General features: G+C 53.0%; 1 protein-coding gene across 1 annotated transcript; it reads right to left on the bottom strand.

The window, feature by feature from the left end:
• Positions 1–1066: 1066 nt before the first annotated feature.
• Positions 1067–10503, bottom strand: HEXA (hexosaminidase subunit alpha). The gene is made up of 14 exons (XM_053988921.1): positions 10156–10503; positions 7303–7401; positions 6939–7004; positions 6737–6783; positions 6291–6401; positions 5708–5809; positions 5487–5619; positions 4672–4852; positions 4270–4356; positions 3847–3919; positions 3253–3433; positions 3071–3161; positions 2569–2673; positions 1067–2093 (listed from the first exon to the last, which is right to left on the bottom strand). The coding sequence occupies exons 1-14, from the start codon at positions 10418–10420 to the stop codon at positions 2030–2032; spliced, it is 1605 nt and encodes a 534-aa protein (XP_053844896.1). The 5' UTR covers positions 10421–10503; the 3' UTR covers positions 1067–2029.
• Positions 10504–10508: the final 5 nt, after the last annotated feature.

Below are 10508 nucleotides of genomic sequence, written 5' to 3'. Positions count from 1 at the left end.
TGCATGTGTGCAAGGACCCACATGCATGCGTGAGCAAGTGCATGTGTGTGAGTACACACGTGCAAGGGCCCTTAATGCATGTGTGTTCAACAACCCTTATGCACGTGTGTGCATGAGTGGATGTGAGGACCCATAACCACATGTGTGCAAGTGCGTGCATGCATTCACAAGCACACACACACAATGCCCACAACGCACACGTGCTTACAAGCACACACATAACACACACACAAGTATTTACAAGCACACACCCGATGCACACGTGTGTTTACAAGCACTCACACACATGATGCACACAGGTGCCTGCCACTGCAAGCATGTCCCAATAAACTCCCCTGGCTGGTGCCAATGCCCACGGGTGGGTTTGGGACGTGTGGAGCACAATCCTGCCGGAATCCGGGGGCTTGGCGGCTGCTCCTCGCCGCCGCTTGGGTTTATTTTTAAACCCGTTGGCCCCGAGTGATTCACACGCTGCCTGTTCCCTGTTCCCTGCTCCCCGGCAAGTTTTACACAACCAAAATAGATGTTCTGGAAGGAACGGGCCACCCAGCAAAGCTGCAGCGGGGAAAGCGGGGTGCTTCCGGGATCCCGGCCCGTCCAAGGGTGGAAACGTCACTGATCCACCTCCATGATGGTGGTTTTGGGAAGATGCTGGTGCAGACACACTGGGAAATGGGATCATGGGAGATGTTTAACCTGGATCACAATACCAGGCTTCAGTGGAAGGTGCAATGTTGGGGGGAACTCCGTAGGTATCCCAAGCATGGGGGCTCTCACACCTGGCTATGGGGGAAGGGAGCCCAGCAAGGCAGAAGGGAAGGTGGAATGAGGGCAGGGAAGGGGATAGGGTGGTGAAGAACCTTTCTTGCAGAGCATCATCTGTTGGAAAAGAGCAACATTTTTGGGAACAAAGCACCCTTCCTATGGCCAGGGTCCTGCTTGCCCGAGCCCTGCTGGCAGCAGCTCCCTGCAGCGACAAAAGCACTAAACCAAGGTACCACATTACAGCACAGTGAGGAAAAAAAAAAAGGAAAAAAATCTGACTTTTAAATATAGGAGGCAGAAATAACCATTAATTCACTATTTTTAATTTAAAGTTCAGTCATGAAAGGTTTCCAGCCATAACAGTGTATCTCACTCACTTAAGACCAAGACACACATACAACAGTCCCAGCCAGCCAGGATTTCTTCCTGACAGATTCCCTACTTTCAGCTGAATGCCGTTTCCAGCACAGCAATCCCAACCATCAAAGGACAACAATCACACCTGTCCCAGCTCTATGGGACAGCAGCACCACTGGTTTCTTCTCCAAGGAAAACACCCCTGAAACCAACCCCTCTGGATGGAGGAGACCTGGAGCTGAGCTCTTCACCCTCAGAATAACGGAGCAGGAAGAGGATGGGTCAGTTGGCCAAATCCCAGGCAGAGGTGACAGCCTGAAGAACTGAGCAGAGATTTTGTAATATCCATGCACCATTTAGCAGATTTGCAAGGGCTCCTCAAAGAGGCTCCAGGATATCATCTGCTGAGGAAAAGTCAGAGGAGGTGGCAGCAGCCAGAGTTTAGGGCAGCAGAGGTGGTGGCTTGCAGGCCTGGCCATCACAAGAGAGAGAAGGGACAAGGACAGGACCTCACAGTACAATGTGACTGCAGAAGCAAACCCTGGGACAGCAGCAGAGGCTAAGCACAGTTTATCCAGCTATGCAAGCACTCTGCAAACTCCAGAGCTGCCAGGATGATGCTTCTCCACCAGCATCTCTGGAGCAAGCCCTACCCATCTCCTGCTAACCCTTGCATGGTGTCCCAAGCCCCAGATGAGCAGGAATAGGCACCTTTTTCCTCTTTGGGGTCATTTATTTATAGATTTAAAGAAATAAAAATAGAAAAAGAGGTAAAGAGTGCATGCTGAGGCAAAAGAAATGTTCATTGCAATGAACAGAGCAGAAGGTGGGGTGGCAAGGGGTCCCTCTGCCCTTTTGAGGGGGGAATATTCCTCCTGTGTGCGCAGAGGGCAGTGGGGCTCTCCCTTCAAACCCCACCAAATTCATGGTCACAGTATCCGACGTAGAGAGGCTGTGCCTGGACACCACGCCTAGGAAGAGAACAGAAGGATGGCATCAGGGAGAGGGCACACGCAGAGACACCACCAGGTCTGAGGGCTTACAGTGGTATAGGGTGGCCAAGTGTGCCCTGTTTCAGGTGTGACAAGGAGTGTTTTGCATCCTGTGCTTATAAACTCAGTTTTTTGCTCATGTGAGGGAGCACAGGGTGAGGACAGGTTTCCTGGGGAAGCTGGTGCTGCAGGAGGAGTGTCAAGAGCTGAGAAGTCCCCTTCTTCCTCAGCACAAAGCCCTCTCCTCGCCAGAGCCACCAGCCTACGCCAGCAGCAGGAGCACTCTTCCAATGCTGCACAAAGCAAGCTCTGCCCACGCACTGGCAGCAGAAAAATCAGGGCTTTCCAGAGAAACAAGGGTCATTTTGCAGCAGGGCAAGCCCTTCTCCTTCACTGCCCTCCCAGGGCTGAGCCCAGAGCAGTTGTGCAAGGGCAGTTGCCCCAGGATGGTTACCCAAGTAGGGTGCAGCGGAACTCTGCCAGCCGAGTGTATGCGTCTTGCACGTTCCTCACAGTCTCATTGCTCCAGAGTCTTTCGGCTACGGCCCCACCTCTTGGCCTTGAAGACAAGGGACAGGCAGTCAGGACAGGGGGGAGCTCAAAAGATCCTCACATGAAGCCCTTAACTCCCAAGCACTTTCCTGACCAGCGTCCTTCCACACACAAAGGCTTCAGAGTATTCCAAGATCTATTCCTGGACACATGCCCATCAGGAGCAGACCAGGGTGACAGAACAGACGGGTGTTAAACACAACCTGGTTGCAACAGCAGGTTGTTACATCCTTGCAAACTCCCATTTCAGCCTCAGTGAAGCTGTTACCAGCACAGCGGGGACAGGGACAGGCACCATGTGCAGACCAAACCCAAGAGTTCAGCACATGACACTCGGTGGCAAAGAAAAGGGATGCAAGCCCAGCCTCACACGACCCAAGTGACCTCTCTGTGGCCTCCCTTACCAGAGCCTGGGGGTCAGGTTGGTGACATCCACATATTCACCCCACATGCAGGCCTCGCCACCGATCACCAGGGCCTTCTGCTCAGGGCTGCCTGTGGAGGGGACAGCAAAACAGCCAAGTTCTGGCGCTAGGTCTGAGTGCCACGCCAGCTGCCATGCAGAAAGGGGACACAAGGAACACACCTTCAAAGTTCAAGGGCTCCACCTTATAGGCTTCTATCCAGTCCTGCCCATAGGAGATGCGGTTGAGGTACCAGGGTGCAGAGAGCAGAGCCCGGTAGCCAGCCCTGGTGACGTTGGCCATCTCGTTCAGGTACTGCATGCTGTTCTCCTTCCACACGTGGATGATGGTGTCAGGCCTCAGCTGAGGAGCACAGGTGAACACGGGGCAGGGGATCAGTGAGGTGACAGAAGCATCACCTGCTCCCCTGAGCAGAGTGCCCAGAACCCTCCACACTCCCAAAAGGAAGCTGAGGCAGACTTGGGCTTGATTTTTGAGCCACTTCTCATCTGGTTTGCAGGAACAACATAAGGAGGGATAAGGCCATTTGCAGAGTGTCCTGTGCAGGGTTAAAACCTGCATCCTAGAGGGAACAGAGCATTGGCAGCAGTCTGAGAAAGCCATGATGAGGACAGCTCATTGGCAGCACCATCTTGAGATTGACTCCAGTCCCATTACAGAGTAACACCCACCAGCCCCAGCACAGCCCCCCCAGAGCACACCAGTGTGTCAGGTGTGGTGCTGCCACTGTTCACCCCAGCACAGGCAGCTCTCACCTTCACGTCGTTGTCGAACACTTCCTGCCACACAATATAACCTTTGCCAAGGGAAGAGACGATGTCCAGAAGCCTGGAGTAAGAAAAGTACCAAGTTTGGGGGGAATCTCACTGATTCCCTCTTTGGTGGTTACATACAGCCTAAGGAGCAGCACAGATATTCCCAACATCCTCAGCAGGATGTGAAGGTGCTTTTGAAGGAGAAGGGAGAGAGCAGAGAGAGCACAGCCCCTTATTTGGCTTCTTTCTTCTCAGCTCCAGGCTTTTTTGTGGTCAATCTCCCACTAAAATGTTCCCTTTTGGGGTCAGGGAGACATGACCAATGAGGATGCTCCTGGAAAGGACATCTGGTGTTCCCAAGACAGAAGACATTTGAGCTGATCACACAGTGCAGCAGCAGGCCCTGGATGCCCTTGTCCTTACCTCTGGATGTAGAAAGACTCTAATTTTTTGTAATCTTCACCAAGGCCCATCTCAATCATGAAAGCACGGATTTCTGGATTGGATTTCCTGTGCACCAAAGAGAAGAAATAAAATCATCGCAACCTGCGCTCTGAAGTAAGGTCAAGGCATGGTCAAGTCCCTCCCACATCAGTCCAAGGCTTGCCCAGGTATTCCAGAGCTGTGGCTGGACCAGTACCAGCACCAGCAGCTCCCTACATTCAGTGTCATCATGAGCACAGAAATCCCAAATATCCCAAGCACCACCACTATCCCTGACCTGAGAGAGCAGGACACCAAAGCTCATGACCAAGAAGCCATGGGCTGAGACTCCAATCCCAGATACTTACTCCTAGTCCCCATCCAGACCGATCTCAAACTCACCAGCACGTGAAATCTACCTCATCGCCACCAAGGTGGAGAAAGAAGTCTGGGAACACAGTGCTGACCTCTTGGAACAAACTGGTCACAAACTGGTAGGTGCTGTTAACAATGGGGTTGATGGGCCCATAGACTCCAGAAGGAGCCTTGCCCATATAGCAGGGAGTCAGGAGGCCTGGAGCACCTGATGGTAACAAATGGAGGATGGTGAGGAAAGGGCAAAGTGTGACCATGTCATCCCCTACAGTGCCCCTCAGCACAACTTAGGGCCTGTCAGGGGACAGGGAAGGACAGACAGCCACAGTTCCAGCTGTGACCACACACACACAGAATTCTAACATGGGCCTTGGCATTTGGAGGCAGGGAAAGGAGAGAAGAAGACAATGGAATGTTTTCCTGGAGCTTCTTGCACTTCTAGACATAGAAGAGGAGACACAGTCCCTGAAGCAGAGAGCAGTGTGTCAGGGCTAGGACACATCTGAGCAGAGCAAGGAAGCTTGGCCAGCTATACCCTCAGTTAAACACAAGATCCTTGCAATAAGCCATGATGTTAGTTTTGGCAGAGCAGATGTTCCCACAAAAAATCACCCAGCTTGGACACAAGAAAAGATGGAAACGTTTCCCTTTGGATTTTGCTCTAGAAGTTGGACCACTGGGTCCCACATCCCCCAAATAACAGTTTGCTCCCCATCAAAGCCAGCCTGTGGGACACTGCTGCCCACACCCAGCTTTTAGGGTCCAGATTGCACCACCCATTCCTGCCCCTGGGACAACTCCAACTCTCCTCAGAGCAGCAGGAGGCAGGGCCTGCTCCTCACCTGGCCCCCAGGAGAGGGTGTGGCCGGGGGTGTCGAACTCAGCAATGACTCTGATGCCGCGCAGCCGGGCGTACTCGATCACAGTGCGCACGTCACTGGCTGTGTACACGTGGGTCATGGCGTTGAAGGCTCCCTGGGAACACGGGAAAGCTCAGTGCCTCACTCAGGAGCAGAGGCAGGGATCTGCTCACCTGAGCTGGGCATTACATGGTGATCATTACCTGCTTGCTGAGCTCTGGGAACGTGGAACTCTCATAAGGGAAAGATGGGTCATCCACAATGTGCCAGTGAAACACATTGAACTTGTTGTAAGCCATGACGTCCTGGAAGAAACAGTGACAAAGATGAACATGCTCCATCCCCTCTGAAAGGTCACCCAGCTTGCCAGAGATAGAGGACAAGGTCCTCCAGCTCCAGAATGACAAGGCAGAGTCCCTAAACGCTCCCCAGGTTCCAAGAGAGATTCAGACACCTCTCTCTTAACACAAAAAGCTACACAGGGACATGAATACTTCTGCTTAGTAAAATCCCTGTTCTCCCTGTAACTGAGCCACTGGTGGAGATATGGAAGTTTAATTCTGCTTGGGATGAGCACAGAACCACCACCCATGTTTGCCAGTGTTTTCCCTTGCCTTAGAAACAACTCAGCCTTGACAAGTAACCTGGACTGCAGGAATCCAAAATATCTCAGAGTTTTCTTTTTAACAAAGGCAGCTGAGAAATCATCTAAACAAGGGAGCTCAGTTATCACAGCGGAAGGGACACCCAATTAAACCATCTCATCTCACAGCATGGGTGCCCTACCAGAGTTTCCAGGATAGCCCTCAGAGGTAGGTAGTGACGAGAGGTGTCCAGCAACAGTCCCCGGTGAGGGAAGCGGGGAAAGTCCACGATTTCTGTCTCATTGATGTAGTACTGCACACAAAAGACACGAGGAAGACATGAGCAGGATGTTGAGCAAATGGCCATTAGCAAGAGACACTGAGGGTCACCAGTCACCATTGTCTGCAGGGTTGGCAGGACAGAGGTGCCCTCACTGCCCAAAGTGTCCAGAAACAGCAGAAAGAGCTGCAGCACTTCTTTACCCACTCAGAAGGCAGGGATCGGGATGGATCCATGAATTTCCACTTGGCCCTTGGCAAGGCTGTGCCCATTCATCCCAAGCACCCCAGCAACCCTCAGCCTGTTCCCATGGAGGCTGGGGCACTATGGAGAGCTGCCTGCCCCCAGAGGATGAGGCCAGGACTCACCGTGCCATTCTCATCTCTCCCAACAAGCTGGCTGAATGTTTCCAGGCCTGCAGGAAAACACACAGTCCCTTTCTCAGCACAGACAACCCTGAAGGAGCAGAGCTCAATTAACGAAGTCTATGGAAAGAGAGAGGCACCTCGAGACATCCCCACAGGCCTGAGGCAGGGAGAGCGGGAACGCCCTGCAGGAAGCACAGCTCACCTCGGAGAGCTCCCCAGATGGTCTCTGCCGAGATCAGCATGGAGCCTTTGGAGACAGACAGCTTATCTGAAAAACAGCATCAGGGGGTTGTCCCACACTGCCATGACAGCACTGGGCAGGGCTCAGGTACAGAACTGCACCCCAGGATCCCAAAGAACTGAATTTTGGCCCTCTCTTGCTGTTTTAAACCTCTCCCCACTGCTTTATCAGCACCCTCAGGTATGTCCCTCCTGCCCTGCCCCAGTATCTCAAGAGCAGGGAATTGGTGCCCTCCCCAAATCCAAGGGTAACCGCACAGTGCTACTTCCCAGTGACAGGCACAGAAACAGCCACGTTCCCTCCCACTCCCAACCCTGACACTTACAGCTCTCGTTGGAGTCTAGGCTGGGAAACCCATCGCAGCCTGGAGTGGAAACATAGACGAGAAGCTCGGTGCAGGGTGTTTCCCAGGATGGCTCATTCTCTGCAAAGGACACAGACCATGCACATCAACCCCATCCCAGCTCTTTTCCCTGCTTCCAAGCCCACCACCATCCTCCCAGCCCAGCTAGGGATGGAGGCAGAAACAGGCACCCCTTCCTGCACCCCAAAACAGACACCACAGTGTTCAGCAGGGGTTAATTTCAACACAGTCAACCAGGAGAGCATGACCTGATCCCAACTTGTGAGGAAGCCCACAAGGAAGCTTAAAGGAGTACACAAGAGAGGAGAAACATCAGAATATGGACTAGCAGCAGCCCCTGAGGCTTCCTGGACACCAGCTCTGGCTCTTACGCTACAGCCATGACTAGTGAAAACCTCTCCATGAGGCTGAAGAGCTTCTTGTTTCCAAGATCTCCCAGCACTGCAAAAAAGCACAAGCCCAAGAGCTCTGCTCTACCCAAACTTCTTGGAAAAGAGCAAAGAAAACCTTTAAAAAAAGGGCGGAGAATGAATCTGCTAAACTGGGCTGAGTTAGAGGCAATTAAAAGGTCTCACCCAGCTCAGAAAAGCTCCCGACTTCACCTTCTGCAGAGCAGGTCCCAGGTGTAGCAGCCAGAGAAATGAACCCAGTCACATTTAGACCTCAAGCAGGAGCTCTGGGCACACTTCCCTAACTGAAGAGCACTTCCAAGGATGTCCAAGCCTGATTTCCCAATTGAGTCACTCCCCCATTCCAAATGGGTACTCAGCCTTTGCTGGGATGCAACGGACTTAGAGCAATCAGTTGCCAGGAGGAGCATGGAGCAGCAGGGCGGGACCCTGCTCATCCCAGCCAAGGTCCATGCCTACACCCCCACAGCATTCCCAGGAACAGCCAATGCTCAGTGTGGTCACTGAAAATAAAGAGCTTGGCTTTGAATGAGCCAAGAGCACCAAGAAGTTTCCAGAGAGACTGTGGCACTGCCAGCATTTCAGAGAAATGCAGAGAGCCCCTGTTCCACAGCTCACAGGAGCTCACAGAAATCCCGATTTCTCCATGAAGGGATGACGAAACCTCTGCGGAGAGAAGGAAAACAGCTTGAATCCAGCCCTGTTTTGAGCTTTCCTCTCAGTTGCAGACAAGCTGGTAGCCAAGGCAACCTCACAGATGTGCAAGCAGCACAGCAAGACCCGCTCCCTCTGCTCGGGAAGGTGGCAGTTCACCGGGAACAGCCGCTCTCAGGCCTGGGAACACTCATTCTGCTGAGGACCCTCGACAGAATTGGTCCCACAATCACACACTGTGTTTGAATCTGCTGGGTGAGGCGCTTCCCAACCCAAACACGGCCTCCTGGGCCAAGGTGCAGACAAGCACTACTGCCAACCACACCTGCAACACAGTGCATCCAGAAAATGGTTTCTGCCATTTATTTCCTCTATTAATACAAATTATTTCTTTTCATCCAGGGTTTCCACTGCCTGTTCTTACTAACCACCCATGCGGAAAAAAAAGACCAAAAAAAAAATGAAGGCAGAGAGGGGAAAAAAAGGCCTTAAAATAATTTCTGTAGTTTGAGCACCATAAAGCAGGGCATATGGAAAGTGATGAGTGTGAGCTGGATCTTGTGATCGCAGTGTTGCTCCAAGTGATTTGATGGTCACATTTCCCCTCTGAGTGGAACAGGAGAGCGTGAATAATTAGATCAGCTGTTTTTAGTTCCTAGCAGCAAAAGAGAACCAAGAGGAGTCTTTTTGGCTCTCAAATCAAAATTTATTTCTACTTCTACTCACAAGAGTTGAAGAAATAAAATAAGCCAAAGGGTTCCCTGTTTCAAACCTGCTATTTTCAAAGTATGATGTACCCAAGGCAAAGCCAAGCGGCTTCCAACACTGCCACCCTTCTCCACTTTGATCAGCAGCGACAGAGCTCACATTGACATTTAAAACACTCAGGAGCAGAGTTACTAGCTCTTTTTGATGAATGAAGTGCTTCATACTCCCTGGATATAGCACTTCAGGCTGCAGCAGACCCACGCAGCTACTGAGCGTCCCTGCACGTCAGCTCCACAGCCAAGAGATTTCCTGCAGCTCATCCCATACAAGCAATGGGTGCTATCATGAAGAAGTCTGGGTTTTGCAAGAAGCCTTTCGAGCCTGTCCTATTTGCCTTTCCTCATCTTACCCTACAATTTCAGGATGAATCCAGGAGCTAATCCCTCCCTGGCAGAAAAGCCACGCTGCGTCAGGACTTTTAGCAGCTCCATTTCGGCAGAGGTGCCCCGTGGCACAAGTATCTACTTGGAAGAATACACACAAAGCAGCGAGTCTTTCCTCAAGGTGACACCTCACACAGGACACCCAGAGCTGCTACGAATGAGAACAGCCAAGACTTAGCAGTAACCCTGAAGCAGGAATGGCTGCAAAACTGGGAAAAGCTCTCCCTACAGCCACAAGAGAAGGAAGTGAAATGAAGCAATGGGGAGATTAACACTACCTGGAGGATGTAAAAAATGAGATAGAGAAAACCCTTGCGAGAAAGAGCCTAAATCCTGGCAGAAGGACTAGTGCTGTGCCAAACTCGATTAGATTTCTTCCACACGTGCCACAGGCATTGCTCTCCAAATCCCAACCCATCGCTGCCCTTGCCACCAGACTCCATCCAATCCACAACTCCCACCCCACCTGCCGCCGCAGAACTGAGGGGAGGCAGAGGGCCACCAAAGCCCGAGGTCTGATCCCAAAATTAGCGAGGATGTGGGGGGGCTGTTAAGCTCAAAGCCACGGAGGAAGTGTCAGCGCCCGCCGCGGCCCTCACCGGTGGGACGGCCGAAGAGCAGCGGCCAGTACCGCTGGAAGGCGGCGTCCAGCACGGCGCAGCCCGGCCCCACGGCCGAATCGTCCGCCGCGGCGAAGCGGAACCGGCGGGCCGGCACCGGGCAGCGGCCGCCGCCGGGCGGGGAGCTCTGGGCCTGGGGCTGCGGCCACACGGCCCCCGCCGGGCCCGGCAGCAGCGCCAGCAGCAGCGGCGGGAGCAGCAGCAGCCGGAGTACCGACAGCTGCAGCGCCCGCGCCGCCGCCATGTCGCGCCCGAGCCTGAGGGAGGCGGCACCGCTCGACAGCGGGGGGCCGGGCGGCCGCGAAATGGCAGCTCGGGCCCGCCCTCACGGC

Source organism: Vidua macroura, chromosome 12 (genome assembly GCF_024509145.1).
Source record: "Vidua macroura isolate BioBank_ID:100142 chromosome 12, ASM2450914v1, whole genome shotgun sequence".
Classification (NCBI taxonomy): domain Eukaryota; kingdom Metazoa; phylum Chordata; class Aves; order Passeriformes; family Viduidae; genus Vidua; species Vidua macroura.
This window is presented reverse-complemented; position numbering and strand designations above follow the sequence as displayed.